The 22216-nt window shown below is 45.5% G+C and overlaps 8 protein-coding genes across 17 annotated transcripts; 5 read left to right on the top strand and 3 right to left on the bottom strand.

The window, feature by feature from the left end:
* Nucleotides 1-198: 198 nt before the first annotated feature.
* On the top strand, nucleotides 199-1583 carry LOC117139089 (nedd8-conjugating enzyme UbcE2M). 2 transcript variants are annotated; one of them, XM_033301208.1, is made up of 4 exons: nucleotides 199-305; nucleotides 382-561; nucleotides 641-942; nucleotides 1233-1583. In XM_033301208.1, exons 2-4 carry the CDS (start codon nucleotides 462-464, stop codon nucleotides 1374-1376), a joined length of 546 nt encoding a protein of 181 aa, XP_033157099.1. In that variant the 5' UTR covers nucleotides 199-305; nucleotides 382-461; the 3' UTR covers nucleotides 1377-1583. The 2 variants fall into 2 exon arrangements, with proteins under 2 accessions (XP_033157099.1, XP_033157100.1); XM_033301209.1 differs by having other exon boundaries at nucleotides 229-305; nucleotides 379-561.
* Nucleotides 1542-6819, bottom strand: LOC117139085 (mediator of RNA polymerase II transcription subunit 24). The gene is made up of 7 exons (XM_033301203.1): nucleotides 6612-6819; nucleotides 4845-4931; nucleotides 4629-4786; nucleotides 3717-4559; nucleotides 3289-3649; nucleotides 2405-3222; nucleotides 1542-2265 (listed from the first exon to the last, which is right to left on the bottom strand). Exons 1-7 carry the CDS (start codon nucleotides 6699-6701, stop codon nucleotides 1641-1643), a joined length of 2982 nt encoding a protein of 993 aa, XP_033157094.1. The 5' UTR covers nucleotides 6702-6819; the 3' UTR covers nucleotides 1542-1640.
* LOC117139086 (chaperone protein DnaJ) lies at nucleotides 4966-6570 on the top strand. The gene is made up of 2 exons (XM_033301204.1): nucleotides 4966-5696; nucleotides 5764-6570. The coding sequence occupies exons 1-2, from the start codon at nucleotides 5102-5104 to the stop codon at nucleotides 6516-6518; spliced, it is 1350 nt and encodes a 449-aa protein (XP_033157095.1). The 5' UTR covers nucleotides 4966-5101; the 3' UTR covers nucleotides 6519-6570.
* Nucleotides 6820-7372: 553 nt separating the features above from the next.
* Nucleotides 7373-11065, bottom strand: LOC117139176 (WD repeat domain phosphoinositide-interacting protein 2). 7 transcript variants are annotated; one of them, XM_033301340.1, is made up of 6 exons: nucleotides 10842-11065; nucleotides 10490-10587; nucleotides 9528-10295; nucleotides 8669-8827; nucleotides 8133-8260; nucleotides 7373-8051 (listed from the first exon to the last, which is right to left on the bottom strand). In XM_033301340.1, the coding sequence occupies exons 2-6, from the start codon at nucleotides 10558-10560 to the stop codon at nucleotides 7834-7836; spliced, it is 1344 nt and encodes a 447-aa protein (XP_033157231.1). In that variant the 5' UTR covers nucleotides 10561-10587; nucleotides 10842-11065; the 3' UTR covers nucleotides 7373-7833. The 7 variants fall into 7 exon arrangements, with proteins under 7 accessions (XP_033157231.1, XP_033157230.1, XP_033157234.1 ...); XM_033301339.1 differs by having other exon boundaries at nucleotides 10867-11064; XM_033301343.1 differs by having other exon boundaries at nucleotides 7373-8030; nucleotides 10867-11064.
* A 332-nt stretch (nucleotides 11066-11397) lies between these two features.
* LOC117139174 (steroid hormone receptor ERR2) lies at nucleotides 11398-15002 on the top strand. Of its 2 annotated transcripts, none has more exons than XM_033301337.1 (3): nucleotides 11398-11880; nucleotides 13013-13565; nucleotides 13622-15002. In XM_033301337.1, exons 2-3 carry the CDS (start codon nucleotides 13026-13028, stop codon nucleotides 14531-14533), a joined length of 1452 nt encoding a protein of 483 aa, XP_033157228.1. In that variant the 5' UTR covers nucleotides 11398-11880; nucleotides 13013-13025; the 3' UTR covers nucleotides 14534-15002. The 2 variants fall into 2 exon arrangements, with proteins under 2 accessions (XP_033157228.1, XP_033157227.1); XM_033301336.1 differs by lacking the exon at nucleotides 11398-11880 and adding an exon at nucleotides 12402-12488.
* On the bottom strand, nucleotides 14676-17136 carry LOC117139175 (UDP-glucuronic acid decarboxylase 1). Its single transcript, XM_033301338.1, has 3 exons — nucleotides 16361-17136; nucleotides 16114-16295; nucleotides 14676-15815 (listed from the first exon to the last, which is right to left on the bottom strand). Exons 1-3 carry the CDS (start codon nucleotides 17001-17003, stop codon nucleotides 15315-15317), a joined length of 1326 nt encoding a protein of 441 aa, XP_033157229.1. The 5' UTR covers nucleotides 17004-17136; the 3' UTR covers nucleotides 14676-15314.
* Nucleotides 17137-17552: 416 nt separating this feature from the next.
* On the top strand, nucleotides 17553-19403 carry LOC117141600 (probable G-protein coupled receptor Mth-like 7). 2 transcript variants are annotated; one of them, XM_033305116.1, is made up of 6 exons: nucleotides 17553-18029; nucleotides 18078-18225; nucleotides 18407-18583; nucleotides 18645-18896; nucleotides 18961-19135; nucleotides 19199-19403. In XM_033305116.1, the coding sequence occupies exons 1-6, from the start codon at nucleotides 17553-17555 to the stop codon at nucleotides 19395-19397; spliced, it is 1428 nt and encodes a 475-aa protein (XP_033161007.1). In that variant the 3' UTR covers nucleotides 19398-19403. The 2 variants fall into 2 exon arrangements, with proteins under 2 accessions (XP_033161007.1, XP_033161006.1); XM_033305115.1 differs by having other exon boundaries at nucleotides 17553-18225.
* Nucleotides 19404-19754: 351 nt separating this feature from the next.
* Nucleotides 19755-22067, top strand: LOC117140910 (glycylpeptide N-tetradecanoyltransferase). Its single transcript, XM_033304084.1, has 2 exons — nucleotides 19755-20069; nucleotides 20550-22067. The coding sequence occupies exons 1-2, from the start codon at nucleotides 19865-19867 to the stop codon at nucleotides 21761-21763; spliced, it is 1419 nt and encodes a 472-aa protein (XP_033159975.1). The 5' UTR covers nucleotides 19755-19864; the 3' UTR covers nucleotides 21764-22067.
* Nucleotides 22068-22216: the final 149 nt, after the last annotated feature.

The raw sequence follows: 22216 nt of genomic DNA, 5'->3' as shown, positions 1-22216 counted from the left end.
TAATATATATATTTCAAAAAATGATATATTTCAAAATTACAAGAAAACGATAATTTTTTAATTTATTACTACACCGGTTGTGTGTCGAAAATTTAGATTTTACAATTTTCTTGAAGTATTGGAAGTATCCAAACTTGGCTTGAATCCCGCTGAATCCGAAGTCCGCTTACCAGCACTACGCAACAACTATCGATCAGACTGTTATCGGGTGCAACCATCGATTACTTACACATATCGCTGGGCAGAAACAAGGAAAGGATAGAAAGCACTCGAAGTGATTTTTTACATCAGATCTATTGTTAACGGTAGGCCAAACATTTAGTGAAACAATTGCCCGTAAACCATTGACATTCCCAACAATGCAACCTGCCCCATAAGCAGCAACAGCCCCCAGAGAGCCAGAAACTTTCGAGCGCAGCCAAACGCAGAAAACGAAACGCCAGCGAGACGAGGACGCCAAGATGATTAAACTATTCACGCTTAAGCAGCAGAAGAAAGACGGCGAGCAAAAGGGCAGTCAGCAGAAGAAAGCATCTGCCGCCCAGCTGCGCATACAGAAAGGTAGTCTCCAATCCAGCACCTGGTACGACCAACTCGCGCTTATTACTTATCCATCTTGGGCTGCTTTCATCCCCCCCAGATATTAACGAACTGAACCTGCCAAACACTTGCGCCACAGACTTTCCCGATCCCAATGACTTGCTCAACTTTAAGCTTATCATCTCGCCCGACGAGGGCTTCTACAGAGACGGGCGCTTCGTGTTCAATTTCCGCGTCGGATCCAACTATCCGCACGAGCCGCCCAAGGTGAAGTGCGCCACCCAGGTGTACCATCCCAATATTGACCTGGATGGCAACGTCTGCCTCAACATTCTGCGCGAGGACTGGAACCCAGTGCTGAACATCAACTCCATCGTCTATGGCTTGCAGTTTCTATTCCTGGTTTGTATTTCGAGATTTGTGTTCTTTTAGAGGCTATACGCTTTGTTCCATAAGTCTTGATCAACAGCCACAGTTTTCAAGATACAATTAAGTTTGTATGTCTTGTTATGTGAACAATTGATTTCTAATTGTGCTTAATTGAATGTCCACTGAAATAATTCAATATAAATGTTTAAATTATTAACGAAAACAAACAAAAAAACATGATATAGTTATGTATACCACTTAAAGATCATTATTTATGTTTTTGTTATTACACAGTATTACTAATCCAAATCAACTGCTTCCAGGAACCCAATCCCGAGGATCCGCTCAACAAGGAGGCGGCCGACGTCCTGCAGACCAACCGCCGTCAGTTCGAGAACAATGTAAAGAAGGCGATGCGCGGAGGTTGTGTGGGCGAGACCTACTTCGAGTGCTGTCTGCTCAAGTGATATAGGGAATCGCAAGGTCTCTTACTTTAAGCCTGTCCATACACCTCTCCCTACACCCGCTAACTGAAGAAGATGAAGCAAAACACAGACGAACATCGGCGACAACAAATTATTGTAATAAACGAAAGCAAAATCCACTGCGTGCAAAGAAGAAGCCGAGTCAAGTCACCAATTTCTAGTTTTTAATACAATTCATTTAGCAATTTCGCCCACCCGTCTCTTAATCATAATCGGCATACCCAATGTGGCAATCCTCCAAATCCCTCACAGATGAATGCTGTGCCTGGCCATCTGCATATTTCGCCACAGGCAAAGATCAGACACAGCGGATAGTCTTCCTGCCTGGATTCGCAGATCGTATAATCTGCTGATGAGACCCACTTTTATGTCGTCGGTGACCAAAACTTTCAGGAGCTGTTGCACCAGGACGTTGGGCAGCAAGCGCAGGACGGGAGCGACCCTCTCCCCACCGCATTCCACCAGCAGCGAGATGAACTGATAAACAAAAACGGCCTTGGGCGATAGTTCATCTCCACTGACAAACTGCAGGAACACTGCGAAAATGTGCTGCACGCTCGTCTGTAGTGGTTCTCTTAGAGTAAGCGGCGTAGTCCGCAGTTCAGATGTGGAAGTGGAGCCCAATAAAGCTGCCAGGCCAGCTCCGGTTGTAGTGTCCGTAAAGTCGCTGGAGTTGTCGCTGCCATCGCCAATCACCTTGCGCACTTTGGCTGCATTGGCCGCCAGTTCCTCCTCATCGTGAGATCTCGACCGCTTCTTCATGGCCGTCAAAGCCGAACTGCCATTTCCTTTGCGGCTCTCCAGGCAGGAAATAATACAATAAACACAGAGGCGGGCCAGTACCAGGGATTGGGGCTCATTAATGTCCTCACTAGAAAAAAAGATTGCCAAATTGTGAGTACGAGTTCTATCATAGCAGTTTCAATTTTTACATCCTTTCTTGCTAAATCGATTCGATTTGTAGATAATAATAAATGAAATAATATACAGAAGAAAATATTGGTATTTACCCTTGTCGTCGCAGTATAAGTGGAGCCACCACGTACTGCAGCAACGCCTCAGTGGTCTTCTCAATGTCGAGGTGCATCACGGCAAACACAACGTCCATGGTACGCGACATATCCCTTGTGTACTTGCAGGCCAGCAGTTGCTCCACCAACTGCGTGGACAGCCACGCCGCGCCGCCGGCTAGCAGAAGCGACTCCAATGACTGAGCGGCGCGAACGGGCAGGTGACCAGCATCGACTACTGTTCGCCACACCTCCCGAAACTGCTCGACCAGCGGGGAATGTGAAATGAGGCGGGATTTGGTACTTGGGGCAGGATGCACATCGTGTTGCATTTTTCTGATAATCTGATAGGACAGAGCTAGTCGCTCCTTGGCGTTTTCTTGGCTGGAAAGCTCTTCGCTGGTCAACGGAGCCAGAAACTGCTGAATCATGTTTAGTGGTTTCAGAAGTTCCGTTTCCTTCACCGAATACATGTAGGCGCACAGAAAACTAGTGGCGCAAACGGAAAAGCTGAAAAGTCTTCTCTTAATATTGTCCAGAATACTTTTAACGTCCGCCGAGGATAGCGTTTCCTGCTCCCAAGCTATTAGCACATGATGAAGCACTCCGGGCAGATTAAGGCAAGTCTCCTGCCAACTTAAGTTGTTTGCCTTCAGTTGTGCTGCCTCTGGTTTACTGAAGCTAAGCAATAGCTCGTCGACAATACTGTCATCACAGAGGGCGAGAATTTGACGCGGATTCTTAAGCTTATTTCTTTCCACCATGCACTCACGCACCCATTTCTCAAAAAATGAGTCACCCCGCTCAGATAAGACCACCTGAAATAAACAAGAATTCATTAAAATTGCAGCGTAATAATATAGTTATTTGGGGGGTTTACGAACATCGGATCCATAGGTCTGCACAATGCTAGTCAGCATTAGGAAGGAAACATCAAACAGCGTGGACCGGATGACGCACAGCTTGCCCAGCTCGCCCGGCACCGGCTTGGAGTTCTCATTGCATTGGATCAGACGCGATACGAATGTCTTGAGGCGACCCTCGACGGTAGCCACTGAAAGAATCAACTCGAAGCTGTTGCCCACCGGCACCTGGCAAAGGACATTCACCATGTCCTGCACTTTGTTGGTGCACAGCGTCTTTAGTACTCCGGAGAGCGGAACCTCTGCGCGCTTGATGAAGTTTATATTGGAGGGTGTCTGTTGGCCATTGTCACATTTCTTGAGTAATTGAGAGGCGGCTTCCCTGGAAGAGTTCGTTTTAAATTACATAATTAAGATGGGTGTACAAAATGCATGATCTCTCGACTAACCTTTGACTGGCGAACTTCTTCACGTGGACATCATTGACTAGTTGTTGCTTGGTCCAGTCATTCAAAAGGAACTCGATCATATTGCACGAGCACTTGGTATCCATGAAGTCCAGCAGCAGATTGTCCTCGATGAGCAGTTCCAAAGCCTCCACCAACTCGGGTATGTAATCGGCCGGTGGTGGTTGCTCCCCGGGAATCCGTTGCAGGGCGTGCAATTGCTTAATGATGTGCGGCATTTTAAAGAACATAAAGGCACCCCACATAGTGTCAGGACTTGTATCCGCAACATTGCTCAGCGTGAGGAATCCAGCACGGATGATTTCGTAGAAGAGGCGTGTATTGGAGTATTTCTTTAATCGTTGCAGCATCTGCAACTCAGCCACGTAGTAGCTGGTGTCCTTGCACGGATTGAGCAGCACTTCCACCGCCAGTAAGGGTTGCACGCAGCACGAGATCTTCTCGAGTGTTGGCGGCGGATTAAGTGGCTGCATTTCAAGATGCTTGGCTTCTATAAAGGCCAACTGCTGCAATTGCTGCTCCACTTGTGGTGCGTTTAGCGTAAAGTTTGAGTTCGTCAACGATCCCTTGATGGTAGCGTACTTATCCCGAATCCGTCCACATATATCGAGCTCTTCGTGACAGCCCACGTACAGCATAGACAGCAGAAACTGCTGCTGGCTAAGCCGATCTATCACCACGCAGGTCTGGTCCAGCATGTATGATTGCTCAGCGCTAATCTCGCCATACAGTTCATAGTGCTGCACAGTTCTGGCGAAGATTTGAAGCAGCCAGTACACCAAGTGGACGACGGAACTCGGTAAAACCGCTTCCTCAGATTTTATTCTGGAAATAGGAATGAGCAGTTATGTTTACTCCTGCTTTTTAAAGACTTATAAAACTAAAAGGACTTACCGGCAGGTAACGCCATCCACGATGCTGGCCAGGAATTCAAGTAGCGCTGTAATGCAATATACGCGCTCCAATTTGTCATATTTAGCAATGCACCGAAGGACAGCAGCGTGAGAAACGAGATGGGCGCACAGTGAGTGCTTCAGGTAGTTAAGAACCAACTGAAAGGCATAAATTACAATCTAGAAAACAATCTCAATAATCAAATCAACTACTCACCGGATTTGCCGTGGAGCCAATGAGTGCCTGCTGCATCAAACAGTCCGCCAGATTGTATACATCTCCACTGACTCCTCTCGGGAGCACCTGAAATAGTAATCAAGGGAGGGACAATAATGAAACATTTTCTTTTCCTGTCAAACTTTAACACGATATCTGGGTCACAACCCCATAAAATAAACAGAAACAGAACAACATAAAAATCTAGTTAGGATTTCCACTTATACATAGTTGCATATTTCGTTACGCGATAAGAAATGTTTCGTTTAAAATTATTTCGCAGTCCTGGAGACGTGTTAAGCACTTTAATCAGCGGAGCTGCAACGGATAACTGTAGGTGGACGGCACATTGCCTGGAGTTGGGCCGCGCTCCCGCTGTCGCAGCCTGCTGCATCTGTATGCGATTCATCAGTCAATATCAGTTCAGGACCACGAAACCGGCCTACTATCCAGATCGCCAGCGGGAAGCGAAGCGAACGTCAGCGGGAGCCACGCCTCAACAGGTGTCATCTCCGGCTGTTAAGTACCCGCCAAGCCGCGGCATGCCCAAGGACTACTACTATAAAGTGTTGGGCGTCAACAGGCACGCCACCATCCAGCAAATCAGATCGGCTTTCTATGCGCTGGCCAAGCGCTATCATCCCGACTCCACGCACTCGGAACAAAAGTTGAAGCACTTCCAGGAGCTGTCCAACGCCTATAACATTCTAACCGATGAGACGAAGCGCTTGGAGTACGATCAGCTGGGCGGGATTAAGGATGAGCGCGCTTTTCTCGAACAGGCGGGCAATCCCTTGAATGTGGGCCTCGAGGAGGCCAAGAAGTTTGATTCGGATAAGACGACAAATGATGGTAAGCAGACGGATTTTAGATTCATCACACACCATGGTATGAACACGATACTTCAATCGCCATCTAGAGATCAACAAACTGAAGAGTAACGAGTTCGATCTGCCACTTGACTTCCTTGAGGCGACAGTGGGATGCAAGAAGCGGATAGAGCTGCGCTACCTGCGGAAGTGCGAGACCTGCAAGGGCAAGTCGCAATTGATGGCGCATCGGGATGTGGGCAAGGAACCCTGTCGGCGATGCAATGGGACTGGAAAGGTCATGACCAAAACGCCAACCTTCTCATCGGTGAACACATGCACGCAGTGCAAGGGCAAGCGATTCACAAATCGCAACGACTGCGAAACCTGTTCGAATCGGGGATTTGTAGTGTCCAGCGTGGACGTAATGGTCTCGGTGCCTTCAGGATCCCGGGACGGAGATGTGGTGAACCTTATTAATCCGGAAACCAAGCAGCAGGTCACCTACCGCTTGTCGGTGCCGTCTAGCGACTATTTCCGTCGCGTTGGCAATGACATTCTAAGCGACAAGCACCTAAACATATCGGAGGCCATCCTGGGCGGATCCTTTCACATACGGGGTCTGTACGAAACCGTGGAGCTGCGTGTGGAGCCGGGCACCCAATCACACACCCAGGTGGTGCTCAATGGCAAGGGGGTGCGCTCCAAGGAGGGCGTGGGCAACCACATCGTCACGCTGAAGGTGCGTATACCCCGGAATCTCTCCGTAAAGCAGCGCCAACTGGTTTTGGCCCTGTCCCAGGCAGAGGATCCGGTTTTCGAGCCCAAGACCAAAAGCACGGAGACGGGCAACTTGAACCCCTAAAATTCTCAATGTACAGGCCTCATTGCATTTACAATATATTGGTAAACACGAATATTGATAGTTCGGTGTGTTGATTTGCTTGGGTTGCCTTGCCTTTTTTATGTTGATGCCCCACTGGGAGTCCGTCCAGCGCTCGCGCCACGCCACATAGATGAGCTGGAGGATCTTGTTGTTCTCCTTCATCTCGCGCGTCCGTGGAAGTAATATAACTTTTAATTTTCTCGTATTTCACGCAATTTATTTAATTTAATCCTAATATATTTTTTAGCACCGCTCAGTGTGACCGCGGAAACTTTTATAAATTATACCAAAAGTGTACCACAATTTTCCCATCCTACAGTGTTGAAAAACACACAATTTAAAAATTGTTCGCCAATTTTAAATATTTCGAAAATTTTGTTTTTGCCACGAGGAATTTAGCCAAATAAAGAAAAAAATATTATAATATATTTTTAGACATCGAAAAGGCAAAAAAATGTTTAATTCAAATAATTTATTGAATACAATAAAGTAGCGTATGAGTTTCGTTTGTAAACTGTTTTTTCCATTTTAAACATTATGTTCTAAAATATTTGACTTTGTACAAAATATATTCTATTTATATATGCCGAAAATTGTTCCTCCATTGCACTCTCCGATTTTTCGAATTTCATTTCACTCATCGTGTCGCTAGCTGAATGTTTAATTTTAAATTGAAGATTTAATATATATATATAGGTGTGGTGTACGTGCTTAATCCAAGATATTTCGATATGATTAAACCATAGCTAGGCGAGAACTTTACATACAAATCGAGTTCGGTGGATTGTCAAGGGATGAGGGCGCGAGGACTGGTAAAATAAAAAATTAAGAACTAATTTGCAAAGGCCGTTTATTTTGTATAAAAAGCTGGCAACTCAAATATCAAAGCGAATCTGTAAATCCGTCTAAATTATTAATTAACAACTAACTTAGGAGTGTATGACAAAAGCATTTCACATTCCAATGGCAGCGCCAGGAACGGGGGCTTAGAACTAAAAAAATGTTTTGGGTAGGGAGAGGCCGCACAAAGGAATATTGGCTGGTACAAAACGAGGAAGAATCATCGCTGACAACGTTAAGAGCTAAATTAAGTCTATGACCTATTTATTTACTTAAATACGCTTGACGCCACAGAGCCACCGTCGTTAAATCATCATCATTATCGCCGCCGCCGTCGCCAGCCGCCAGTCGCCAAGCATCATTGCAATCACTTTAGCATCATCGTCCTTATTACTTTGAGGAGTGAGTTTCGTTTACCATCGCTGCATCTCTCATTTTTGATCATTGCCCTTGTCTAAGCGGATGAGGGTCCCACGGGATCGTCACCCTTCACGGCCGACGCATAGGAGCTACTTGGTTTGTCGACACCACCGGTAACAGAAACAGCCGACTTGCCATCACCGCCACTTCCACCAGTGCCTGCTCCGGCCGCACCTGCACTGCTCGGCGGAACTCCAGCTGCTCCGCCAATGCTCACGCCACTGTTCAGGCCTAGAGTTTGAGGTGAATCAACTAGAGAATTTGTTTCGATTGTGGGTTTGGTTGGGATGTGTGTAAGTGTGAAGTGTGTGCGAGAAGCGAACAGTTAAGCACCTTTGATATCCATGGCATAGTGGTCCTCCAGCCGCAGGTCGTGCCTCTTTATTAGCTGACACTCTGCACCCTCGACGGTGGGAATGGAATACACGTACAAGTACCCATCCTGTGAGGCAATCAGCAGTCTGCAAATGCAACAGAATGGACCGTTAATTAGAACTGAAATAGAGGCGAGGATAATTAGTTTATAGTTCAATTTGCACGTGACTCAATTTTTGTTTTATAAACCCATATCAAAAATAGGTTGCTCTTGCAAAGAGCATATTAAGTACATTTCAACAGAGTACAGGGAAATTCAAACATATGTAACCCATATAAAGCCAGATAAAGTAGGTAGTGTAAATGATTTACGCGGAACAAGGGCATTGGTTTCTAGAACCCAAAATCCCTACCTAAGGTATTAAGCTCGCATTGAATTGTAGTTTTTCGAAATCCTTTATAACTAGGTAGAATTTTATGCCTTTTTTTTCGCCCCGTGCGTTCTTCGTTGCAAATTGAACTGAAAACAAAACTGCGATCCGAGCTAGACTCACCTTAGCTGCTTTTGTATCGTGGTAATGGCGCACATCCTGCGCACTCCCGCCTCCGGCAGAGTGACCGAGGCGAAGGCACGGCCTTGGCTAAACACGTCGGTCACCTGCGTGGGCAGGTAGCTGGTGACCGTTTTGCTCAAGAATCTAAAAAACGAGTAACTTGCATGAGAGAGTAGATATGGTGAGTGGTTGAGTAGTTGTGGTTGTTGTTGTTGAGGTGGTTGGTTGGTACGTGTTTGGTGGATTCGCAAAATGAAAGAAAAGAAAAATAGATAAATGTCAAGTGCCACACGAGAAATATAAAAAAAATCAAAAATTCCTAAGTCCTGTACAAAAAAAGATACTTTGATCTGGGCTTGTTTTCATCAAAATCGCTGTTCAAAATGATGTCGGCAGTTCTGTATTGGCATTTTGGTTCTCTCTTGCTTGACTTTAATTTACAAATAATATTTAGTTGAGAAACCCTTGAATGATTTCCTTTTAGACACAAAGCTTTAGTATTAAAACCAATTCTTTTAAATATGTTAAAAATGAGAGGACTACATTTGTACATATAAATGGATCAGTGTGGTCAATGAAAATAATAGTTGAAATGGATTTATATATTACTAAACCAGATGGGAAAAGGTTCTTGGAACTGAACAGATGTGACATTTAATATTAATAATTCGACGAAAGCCGTGGATGATAGCAGATGGGTTTGGTTTCAAACATAGGAGTCGGGAGGTAATAGCGATTATGTACAGAACACCCACACCTTAATAGTTGACTATAAGCCATAACTGCATCGAGCAGAAAGTACAACAATCTACAAAAGCTACAACGATAAGTTGATTTATCCGAATCCAACACCGCTTACCCCATCCAGTCGTCGCTCGACTGCTTGCTGCCATGGCCTTCGGCCGTTTCCGTGGCACTGCGATCCAGCCGGAAGATGTGAACCGTCTCGGTGTTGGAGCTGGACACCAGATACTCGGCGCACGTGCTAAACGACAGCGAAACGATGGACACACAGCGCTTTAGTCCCCGTCGCAGTTCAAAGAGTCGACTGCCATCCTGGGAGCTGAAGACTCGGATCACCGTGCCACGCTCACTGGCCGTAGCTATCTCCGTGCCCGAGGGACTAAAGGCCAATGCCGCCAGGGGTGTGTCGTGGGCGGGAATCATGGTCTTGGCGTGCAAGTTGATGGCATCAAAGATCTGTACCTCGCCAGCAGTCACGCTGCCCGGATAGGCCAAATAGCAGTGCTCCGAGGACGAGGAGAGGGCGCAAAGACCCTGCGGATTGCACGGTGTGTCGCGTATGGTGTGCACCACCTTCATGTCCTGGATATTGTGGATATACAATGACTCCTCCAGGCACACAATCAATCGCTCGCGATTGAGCTTTACGGCCAGTATTGTGTTTGCATACGAGTAGTTGCAGATCTCGCTCTGCTTCTTAAAGTGGCACACCTTGAGCTTGCGTGGTGCTCGCTGGGAAACTATGGCCACCAGGGAGCTCTCGAACAGACGCTCGATGAGGAACAGTTCATCGCTTTTCGTGTGGTAGATCTTGTCCAGGGTCGAGTCCACGGAGCCCAGGCTGTACAGGCTGTAGCCTCCACTGGTGGCCACGGCCAGGGAACTGAAAGGGTGGAAAGTGTGAGTGGGTTAGCAAGTAGTAGGTGGTGTTAAGAATTTTAATTCGCTTCGCAAAAACTATGACTCATATAGTTTGTAAACTAAATTAATAGCAATTATATACAAACATAAGTAGAACAAATATTACTGGCACAACTTTATCATCGTTCCCTTTAGCCAGTGTGCACTGTAACTTACGTTATATTCTGGTTGAAGTTGACGAACACTTCGCCCGCATCCACATCGGTGCGCCCGAGCAGGCTCATCATGGTTTCTTTGTGGGAGGGGCTGGGGTCCTGCAACAGATTGGACGTAAATCGTTAGCTATATCGGACTGATCGGCCAGGGAAATGTGTTGATCTCGCGATTTACCGATGGCGCATTACGGAATGGCGAATGGCGCAAACAAAGCGTGGGCCAAAGCAGTAAATATATGTTAATAAATACAATAACAAACTTTGCACTAGTGTGTGTACACTTTTTGGGGCTGCTGATAAAAGCAACAACAACAAACAAAACACACACCCAGACGCTTGCGAAATGTACATACGTGACTGGGAATCGTTTATTTGTACCTATTTGTAGCGCTAACACCTCTGCCTCGGCCCTATCAATATACGCAGGACACCGCTGTTGACTAGTGGTTGGCTGCAAGGCGTTTATTTAACTGATCCACGTAATGTTTAATGATATTTGGATTTCCTGTCGCGCAATTGTTTTTGCTCTGTTTTGCACACACACCAGCACCCACACAAAGGCAAGTGGAACAGCAACAGAGCAGAGCGAACCAGGGAGTGCGAATCGAGGGCAGAGTTGCATGCGCCAGTGCTGGAAAACGCAGCGACTACTCCGAATTTGACTAACTTTAGAAATCATTCACTTGCATTAAGGATAAGCAGCTACCATGAAACTAATAAAACTATATGACATTGTTAGTTATTTTAGAGTACAACATTATGTAAATGAGTATATAAATTATTGTAATTTTTATTTGTAAAAATAAATAAGTCTGTAAATTAATTTTGGCAGTGTTATAGTTCCGAAAAGCGAACCACCGAGTCGTGAGCACGAGCCAGCACCATCCCTGGCTCCCCGAAGGTGTTCAGTGTTTGCCAGCCCTGGTCAGGTCTGGTTCACCAAAAAAGAAAATAAAAATTACATTTCAATCTTTCCAATATGCAAATATCTGCGCGAAAACCAGCGAGAACAGCATGCTCACACTAAAGAGCCCCCAAACAATGTGACTCGTATCCGCGCAGAGTGACGTTTCGTGCCTTGCCCGAGTGCCAAATCCAAATCCCAATCCAGACGCACAAAATCGATGCAGATGCTGTCTGCATTCTCATAGAAAGTGCAACTGAATCCCCGATGGTCGCCAAAAGCCACGATGCCCAGCAATAATGACCAGTGAATAAACAATAAAGACTCGAGCATCGAAAAATGCAGAGAAACGAATACAGAAGCAATAACAAGAAGGTGCTCAACTCGGACCAAAACAAGTACTACATGCAAACGGTCGAGGAGGCCGATATGTATTGACGTTGTTACAGTGGAGCTGATTACACAAAAGATCCTCAGAACGATTTTATGTAAGTATGTAAACAGAGGCGGACAGGCCCACCTTGGGCCGCAATCACAATCTCCTGGCTTTGGCTTCCCTCGGGCTGATAAGAGCAGAGTGCTTAGTGCTGCTTATCTTTCATCTGCAACCTGGCCGATGTCGTCCGCCGTCTACTTACTACACCACTACTGCCCCCCATTGTCTTTGCCAGCGTTTTATACCCTGCCACAGAGTTGTCTGGGTGCAGCAACCCACGAGTTGTAGGAACTATACGGTAGTAAGGATATTTGACCATTTCCAGACAGACAGATTATGTATATTGTATATGACTAGTCTAAATATAGACTCGTGTTCAGTGCCTAGCTGATAATGAGGTCAGAGTGCTGCCATTCCAATTGGTTGCCTATTGGTAGGGTATTTAAGCTTCGCTTCCACCACTGTCCCTTTCCGATTTTAATTTACTTCGCTTTTGCCTAATCAATGTCAGCACTGTGCGTCGTGATTTGTAGTACCTTCAGCTGGAAGGTACTCCACGCACAGTGCTGTTATCGCACTCACGGCGCGCGGTTCGGTTTTTAGTTCATTTCTGTCCCGTACTTTTCCACGACCACCGATGAAGTTCTATGCGGGAGAAGGGTAAGCTATCGAGCTTGCATACGTTCACTTGTGGATCGGGGATCGCATTCGAATTGCACTGGGCGGACCGCCGTTTGTTTTGGTTTTTGCGCGGCTTAATTACAATTACATTTTGCATTCATTAAGAATTCCGTGACCAGGTTTCGTGCGACTGGCCCAGCACTGTGGGCTTCACTGGGACTACTCATTCATAAGTACAGATAACAGCGTTGGCATTGTGAAGTACCCGATTTTAGGTTCAATGTTTACCACTGTGCATCGCGTTCTATTTGACATTAAAGTAAAGCGATCTTTATCGCGGTGATTTGGCGAAATTAAACGTTTTTCCCACATTTCAACTCTTTACTTGTTCATTCCTCGCCGCATTTTAGGTTTATCCTCATATGGTATAATATCATTTATCCTTAGCCTTGTATCTCGAATCCTCTTTCTAATCAATCACCTTCTTGAAGTTCAAATCAAAGGATTTAACTTGTTCAAACATATTGCTTATCTTATCCGCAACTCTTTTTTTTCTCGCCCAGCCAAGGCACGAACATGTCCGACGGCGTCAGCATCTTGCACATCAAACAGGAGGTGGACACTCCATCGGCCTCCTGCTTCAGTCCCAGCTCCAAGTCAACGGCCACGCAGAGTGGCACAAACGGCCTGAAATCCTCGCCCTCGGTTTCGCCGGAAAGGCAGCTCTGCAGCTCGACGACCTCACTATCCTGCGATTTGCACAATGTATCCTTAAGCAATGATGGCGATAGTTTGAAGGGAAGTGGTACAAGTGGCGGCAATGGCGGAGGTGGTGGTACGAGTGGTGGAAATGCGAACAATGCGAGTGCCGGAACTGGATCGGGATCCGTCAGGGACGAGCTTCGTCGATTGTGTTTGGTTTGTGGCGATGTGGCCAGTGGATTCCACTATGGTGTGGCGAGCTGTGAGGCTTGCAAAGCGTTCTTTAAACGCACCATCCAAGGCAACATAGAGTACACGTGTCCGGCGAACAACGAGTGTGAGATTAACAAGCGGAGACGCAAGGCCTGCCAAGCGTGTCGCTTCCAGAAATGTCTACTAATGGGCATGCTCAAGGTAATTTCATAGTCTCGAGTTGAAGTTCCTAAACTCTAATTGCTTTGACTTTTCAGGAGGGTGTGCGTTTGGATCGAGTTCGTGGAGGACGGCAGAAGTACCGAAGGAATCCTGTATCAAACTCTTACCAGACTATGCAGCTGCTCTACCAATCCAACACCACCTCGCTGTGCGATGTCAAGATCCTTGAGGTGCTTAATTCCTATGAGCCGGATGCCTTGAGCGTCCAAACGCCGCCACCGCAAGTGCACACGACTAGCATAACTAATGATGAGGCCTCATCCTCCTCGGGCAGCATAAAACTGGAGTCCAGCGTTGGAGTTACGCCCAATGGGACTTGCATTTTCCAAAACAACAATAACAATGATCCCAATGAGATACTAAGCGTCCTTAGTGATATTTACGACAAGGAACTGGTCAGCGTCATAGGCTGGGCCAAGCAGATACCTGGCTTTATAGATCTGCCACTTAACGACCAGATGAAGCTGCTCCAGGTGTCGTGGGCAGAGATCCTGACGCTCCAGCTGACCTTCCGCTCACTTCCGTTCAATGGCAAGCTCTGCTTCGCCACGGATGTCTGGATGGATGAGCATTTGGCCAAGGAGTGCGGTTATACGGAGTTCTACTACCACTGCGTCCAGATTGCACAGCGCATGGAAAGAATATCGCCCCGGAGGGAGGAGTACTACTTGCTAAAGGCGCTCCTGCTGGCCAACTGCGACATTCTGCTGGATGATCAGAGTTCCCTGCGCGCATTTCGTGATACGATTCTCAATTCTCTAAACGATGTGGTCTACTTGCTCCGTCATTCGTCGGCCGTGTCGCATCAGCAACAATTACTGCTCCTGCTGCCTTCGCTGCGGCAGGCGGATGATATCCTGCGAAGATTTTGGCGTGGAATCGCACGCGATGAAGTCATTACCATGAAGAAACTGTTCCTCGAGATGCTCGAGCCGCTGGCCAGGTGAAAAGGATTATTCGGGCGCCCAATCTAGTTGATCTAGCTGATAAGCAAAGGTGCAAATATAGTCTTAGGTATATATGGATGTATACTAGAGTAGATTAAGCGTAGGATAAGCCATGTATATAAATAGTAAAATACTTGTCGGGTAAGATTAGTTCGCAGAAAAAAATCTCTTTTTTAATGGTCTACCAACTACAGCAACTGGGAAATCCTACTTATCTTCTAGAATCGGCGTGTGCTTACACTGGTTAAAGGCGCAGATAGGTGTTATGTGTCTAAATTTGTGAGTCACAGATCTTCATTAATTTGTTCAATTCTCACTGGTTCTGATATATGTATATGCCCCAAACTTCTAATGATTCTAATGGGAATTTGTGGGTTCTTTTGAAATACGATTGAAGTTATAATACAATGGATTATACTGTTTCTAAATGTCATGTAATCCAGTGATTCTGTGTCTATGTGGTACACATGCGGTCAAAAGGATAGCACTGTGCGTGCGTGAATAATAAACATTTTGTATCTGATGTTTCCATACTCCTTAACTTCTGTATTCTTTCAAATTCAAATTAGTTTTCTAGAATTCAGTGCATTTGATCGCATTTATACATCACTATTCCCTAATCCGTACATAGGCTGATATATCGCAAAACTTCAAAAAATGAACCATGACAAAGGTATTCTGCGGTCCTAAGGGCTTACAATTAGTGCTAACGATGGTCATATTTACATTTGCAGACTAGAGACGTTCCATCATCACCAATTAGAGCTAGACCCAATTAATGCTACGGTGTATGTGTATCAAAGTACTTGTTGGAGCTTTCCTGAAAGCGGTCGCTACGCGCCAATTCGTTGCGGAAGTAGGAGATGGTCCGCTGGAGTCCAGTCTCTAAGGGAACCTTTGGCTCCCAGTGGAGCAACTGGCGGGCTCGAGTTATGTCCGGTTTTCTGCGCTGCGGATCATCTTCCATGGCCTTCGATTGCTTTATCACACTGGGCCCGCCGACCAGTTGCTTGATGATCTCCGCAAATTCGCCGATTGTCTGCTCCACGGGATTGCCTAAATTCACCGGTTGTGTGTAGTTTGATGCCATTAGGGCTATCATTCCGTCCACCAGATCCGAAACATACTGAAAGGAGCGAGTTTGTTTGCCATTCCCATACACCGTAATGGTTTCATTCCTCAGCGCCTGAAGTATAAAGTTCGACACTACTCGTCCATCGTTCATATGCATCCTGGGTCCATAAGTGTTAAAGATGCGCGCCACTCGCACTTGCACCTTCTCCTGTCGATACAGATACATTTAGAGAGCAATTAATTTGACTGCCTAATCGCTGGCCAAGATCAAAAAATGTGGTGGTCAGTGCTTGTGCTTGGAAATCTTATCTCGCGTCAGCCAACCGAGCGGAACGTCAATTAATGGCATTCCAATTGAGATCATTTAATGCTCAACTAGCTATCGAAACAGGAAAAATCTGCCACATTTCTGGATCTCAGCTAGTTTAATGTTTTTTTCGATCTGGCTTAGGAATGTGGCTCTCAAAAAATGTTTATATATTGTATAAATATACAATAGGTATTACCTGCTTGGCATACGCATAGCTCAGCGTCTCGGAGACACGCTTTCCCTCGTCATAACAGGCCCTCGGTCCAATAGGGTTTACATGGCCCCAGTAGGTTTCCGGCTGAGGATGCACCGTGGGATCGCCGTACACTTCGGAAGTGCTGGCTATCAAAACCTTGGCCATAACGCGCTTGGCCAGACCTTTCAAAAAAGATATATTCGTTATTCGTTCCTTATATTCTTTGATTGAGATTATAAATACTTACCCAGTACATTGATGGTGCCCATGGTGTTGGTCTTGATGGTCTTCACCGGATTGTACATGTAGTGCGGTGGCGAGGCTGGCGATGCCAAGTGGTAGATCTCATCGATCTCGATGAAAAGCGGATTCACTATGTCGTGGTGGATGAGCTCGAAGTTCTCGTGCCCCAGCCAGTGCTCGACATTTCGCTTGCGTCCCGTAAAGAAATTGTCCACCACGATGACCTCGTGCCCCTGGACCATCAGATCGTCGACCAAGTGGGAGCCCACGAAGCCAGCTCCTCCGGTAATTAGTATGCGTTTGCGATTCTTATAGTTCAGGTATTTAACCTTCGGATACTTGCGCGGTGTGCTGGTCTGGAGGCTACGAACTTGTTCCTCCAATCTGGCCAAATGCTCTCTTGTGCGCTGGAGTTCGGCCTTTTGTTCTCGAATAAGAGAGCTCTGCTCCTCGTACGCCATCTGAAGGCTCCTTTGTAGCGGACTCTCCGTGGGCGGCCATTTGGCCTGAACCTCCTCGCCGCCGGGAACGGAAAGGGCGGCCTTTCCGCTTGGGCAGAAGCTGGCCATTCGGTAAACGTAGACCAGGAGCAGGAGGAGCAGCGAGATGGCTGCTACGATCTTCAGGCGCTTCTTTGTGGCAGTCATCGTCGTTTGTGGGTTGTGTGCTGCGGGGTTCCAGTGCTTATCAGCAACTGATATCGCCACATTGCATTCTCGTTCGGCTTTGGAAACTATATAAACAATACAATTGCGTTATCAGGAGGTGTCAGAGTGGCCAGGTGGCTCAAACGGAATCTCTAAATGGAATAATAGTCTAACGCAAGGGAAAAGCTGCCGCCTAATTTTAAAATCTACATTAATGGCATTAACAGGCGAACATTTTGATTTTGGATTACAAAATAATTGAATTTCTTTCTATCCTATTGTAATAATGCATTACAAACTTTTGTTGGCGATTTTCCCCAGAGACGAATATATTTTTCTTTTTAACGATAAAGGGTCGATAATTGCCGAAAAATTAGTTTAGAAAAATTAGCAAAATGTGTTTAAGGGCTTTTTTAAGTTGGTCATCAGGGACTACTTCCCTAAGAAAGTGTTTGCCAACCGGCTATTTAAGGCTATTTAAACTGCCAACGATGAGCATCGATCGCCAGTCGAGCAAAGTTCTTAGTTCCAAGTGTTGTAGTGCTCAGCATGAAGCTTCCTTCGGAGGTTTTCTGTACAATTCTGCTTTTAATTTTTGCGGACAATTCAAAGGCAGATATTCCCGGCTGCAACTACTTCGACACGGTCGATATCTCATACATTGAAAGACAAAACGATTCGTATTTATATGATGATATCCTAATTCCTGCCAGCTTAACTGGATACTACGAATTCATGGATTTTGGGGACGGATTCATTAGGCCGGTTAAAAAGCATTTAAGGGCCTGTGTTTGCAGCGTGCGGCCCTGTATTCCAATCTGCTGCCCAGCCAAGAATTTTTTGCCCAACGGAAAATGCGAGGATGGTCTCAAAGAGGAGCTCGCCCGGTTCGAACCCTATATATACCTCACATCCATGGACGGAGAGGAACGAGTACCACTCACCGATATGGCTATTATCAGAGATGAGTTCTGGGATTGTGATGAAATGATTTTCATCAGCGACTTCTACTATTTCTTAGAACAGGTTAGAATTCAAAATTTCAATAAATTTGGACTTATAGTTTGGTTTCAGGATGGTACATTTTGGGTTACCGTAGATCTAGTCTTGAAAAAACATGAGTACTGCTTATACCGGCACAACTTTAATTCGGATTTTCCAAAGTCCATGTGGCTAATAGTACACCGCTGCAGGACCGACTTATTACCTGGATACTTGGAGAGTAATGAAATTATTATTCATAACAATAGGCATCAATATCGGTCACATAGCTATAGACAGTCGTATGGAGACGGAAATAACATCTTTATTGGTTTGCAAACTGCTAACTGCATTCTGTGTGCCCTTTGCAAGTTTTTAAATATAATAAACAGGTTTTATATTTCTTATATTTTCTGTTGCAGTTCTAATTGTTTCATCAATATGCAATGTTCTGACAATCGCCGTATATCTGTACATTAAGAAGCTGCGAAATGTGACTGGCAAGTGCATTATATGCTGTCTATTTTCGAGGTTTATCCAGGACTTGATCACAGTACTAGATCGTTTAAAACTAATAAATGCCATCTGCTCTCCAGCTGGTTAGTTCGAATTGGAGATATATCTGGAAGTTTTAAATGTTCTATCGGTGACTTCTTGCAGGTTACAGCTTGTACTTTTTACTGATGGCTGCCAATCTCTGGCTCTCTGTCATCAGCTACCATACGTGGAAAGTCTTGACGTCCCTCAATAGAGTTGAAATTACCTATCGGTTCCTGCGGTACAACGTCTTCGTCTGGAGCACAGCCTCTATCATGACGGGAAGTATTTATCTGGTTAATCATATTTGGGAAAACGATCCCAGTCAATGGAACTGGTTGCCCCTGGTCGGTTTTATTCGGTGCTCGGTCAAAGGTAAACTTTCAAAGCGACCGCTTTCAAATCGTTACCAAGGTAACGTACTGCTTTTCAATATCAGATTGGCACTCATCCGTCTGGATCTATATAAGTGGACCGTCGCTGGTCCTGAGTACTTTTAATGTCACCATGTTCACCCTGACAGCCATTTACATTTGGAAAGTGAAGGGGAATATAAAGAAGTTCACAAATGAGGAGGAGGAAAGGATTGGCTGCATCAACTTCGACAGCCAGACGTGAGTCATGATAAGACCTTGGACCTTGGTAAACTAGTTATCCTTGCCACCTTATCCACACAGTTACCTACAGTTCCTGCGGCTCTCCATCGTGATGGGCCTTACTTGGATATTTAATGTCATTCCGTTTTCTGCACGATTCTACATCTTCTGGAAATGGGTCGGGATAATATCCGATTATTTTCACAGCGCGTTTGGAATTGTCATTTTCGTTCTGCTCGTCCTGAAGCGAAGCACATGGACTCTACTGATGGAGTCTTAGGCTTGTTTCTACTGGACCGTATTTTATATAAATCTAATAATTGATTTGCTTTTTTTCATAGGAAGAAGAATAAATTAGTGCTTGTAAATTGGATAGAACATCTTGCAGAACAAGTAAAAGTTGTCCAAATAAAATGGAATGCTTCTCATTAACAGAATATATACAGGTTCTTTTGGACTAAAAAGTTTTAAACAATAAAATCCCCTCATTTTATTAATATCCTTGTTTTATTGAACTTTAAATATAGTTTTAGAAAACAACATACTTTAAACTGCCAAGCGGTCCGCGCCGCAAGCTTTTCAACTCGCCAGCCTCTGGTAACACAAATTCTCCAGCCACTTTCGATTTGTTGAAAAACATCGATAGGTATCGGGAAAAAAAAAAATCAGCTGCTCTGCTTGTAGTTTTGCGATTTCATTGCAATTTTAATTTGCTTTACTGTTCAAAAAAGAAAAAGAGTGCAAAACATGCCGAACGAGAACGCAGAGGACCTTTCGGGTCAAGAGCTAAAGCAGAAGGCCAAGGAGGTGGCCGACGCATCGGAGGCAATGCTCGAGAAGGTTGTTGCCGGCTTAAATATCCAGGACACGGCATCGACGAGTTCAGCAGGAAACGAGGATGCGGAGCAGCCTGATGGTGCCAAGAATGAGGCTTCAGTGTCTGCGAATGCAAGTAAGTTTTCGATACGCCAGTGAAGTCATTTAGAGGCTCCTCCTTTGGCTGAAAAAATGAGGTTAGGTTTTGTCGGGAACTACAGTCCAACCTCTCTAACTTAAACTTGCTGTGATGTTGTACTAATGTACCTAAATTGCCTTCTTTCAATTTTCATTTTCTGTGCAATGACTCCAAGGATTAGTCCTAACGGAAAAATAAACAACTCATGAATCATAAATTCATATTTGATTTTGATAAAATACATAGATAATAGTAGTTTTTTATTCTGAATAAAATATATGTAACGTAAGATATCAACCTTGTTGATTCCATTGATCGATGCTTGATTGAAAACCCAAAATTGAGAAAATTTGTTGTCATGGGAAACTAGCCTACTGTCGTGTTGCCTTAAGCCTTTTTTGGGGCAGATTAGTCATTCCAGTTTAAACTAATCGAAAAATATTATACTACTATCCAATGCATCGTCGTTTCTTTCAGGCAAACAAGCCTTGCTACAAGCCGTTTCCGATGCTATGGCCAGCACCCGTCAGATGGCCAAGAAGTTTGCATTTTGGTCCACACAACCAGTCACCAAGCTGGACGAGCAGGTGACCACCAACGAATGCATTGAACCGAACAAGGAAATTAGTGAGATTAGAGCATTGCCATACACTCTGCCAGGCGGCTTCAAATGGGTAACACTAGACCTGAACGACGCCAATGATCTCAAGGAGCTGTACACGCTGCTCAACGAGAACTATGTGGAGGACGATGATGCCATGTTCCGTTTCGATTACCAGCCCGAGTTTCTCAAGTGGTCGCTGCAGCCACCTGGCTGGAAGCGCGATTGGCATGTTGGCGTTCGTGTGGAGAAGTCCGGCAAACTGGTTGGCTTCATCTCAGCCATTCCCAGCAAGCTGAAGTCGTACGACAAGGTGCTAAAGGTTGTGGACATCAACTTCCTATGCGTCCACAAGAAGTTGCGCAGCAAACGAGTGGCTCCAGTCCTGATTCGGGAGATAACGCGTCGCGTCAATCTGACGGGGATATTCCAGGCGGCCTATACAGCTGGAGTTGTGTTGCCCACGCCGGTGGCCACCTGTCGCTATTGGCATCGATCGCTCAATCCCAAGAAGCTGGTAGACGTGCGTTTCTCGCATCTCGCACGCAACATGACCATGCAGCGGACAATGAAGCTGTACAAGCTGCCCGATCAGCCCAAGACAAAGGGCTACCGCCGGATCACGGCGAAGGACATGGACAAGGCCCACAAGCTTTTGGAGGACTACCTAAAGCGCTTTCAGCTGAGCCCGGTGTTCAGCAAGGAAGAGTTTCGTCATTGGTTTACGCCCAAAGAAGGTATTATCGATTGCTTCGTGGTTGCCGACGAAAAGGGCAACATCACTGATCTGACTAGCTACTACTGCCTGCCATCGTCCGTGATGCACCATCCGGTGCATAAGACCGTTCGTGCCGCATATTCGTTCTATAATGTGTCTACAAAGACCCCGTGGCTGGACCTGATGAACGATGCACTGATCTCGGCCCGGAATGTCCAGATGGACGTGTACAATGCCCTCGACCTCATGGAGAACAAGAAGTACTTTGCGCCGCTAAAGTTCGGCGCCGGGGATGGAAACCTGCAGTACTACCTCTACAATTGGCGCTGTCCATCGATGCAGCCGGAGGAGATTGCCCTGATACTCATGTAGTCACCTCGTCACCTAAGCTCACATTCTCGCCCTGCCTTTCACAGTTCCCCTCCTCCGCTTTCTTCACCCTGCTGGAAGTGCCGTGCGGCTGCTTTGCTTGGCTCCTATTTACGTAGCTATTACCTGTAATCTTCAGTTATTCCAGCGAGGAAAGCACTTTGCGAGCATACACCTAAATAGCATCATTGTGAAAATTGCATTTTGCAACGGCCAAGCTTCGATATTTTTTACTACAAGAACGAACACAAATTGTATAAAATGCGCAGCAATATCAATAAAAATGTAACGTTTACTTGGACCTTTATTGCCTATAATTGACAATAAGTTAGTTTGCTGCTTTTATGAAGATGGGAAGATTTTTTTTTTTCCCCAATATTCTTAATTTTTTCTAAGAAGATTATCGTATTTTTGCCCACTGTCCCAGCGTGTGATAGTCTGGCCACTCTGCCACAT

The sequence above is a fragment of the Drosophila mauritiana genome, chromosome 3L (assembly GCF_004382145.1).
Source record: "Drosophila mauritiana strain mau12 chromosome 3L, ASM438214v1, whole genome shotgun sequence".
In the NCBI taxonomy this organism is placed as follows: Eukaryota; Metazoa; Arthropoda; class Insecta; order Diptera; family Drosophilidae; genus Drosophila; species Drosophila mauritiana.
Note: the sequence above shows the minus strand (reverse complement) of the source record. Positions and strands in the feature narration are given on the sequence as shown.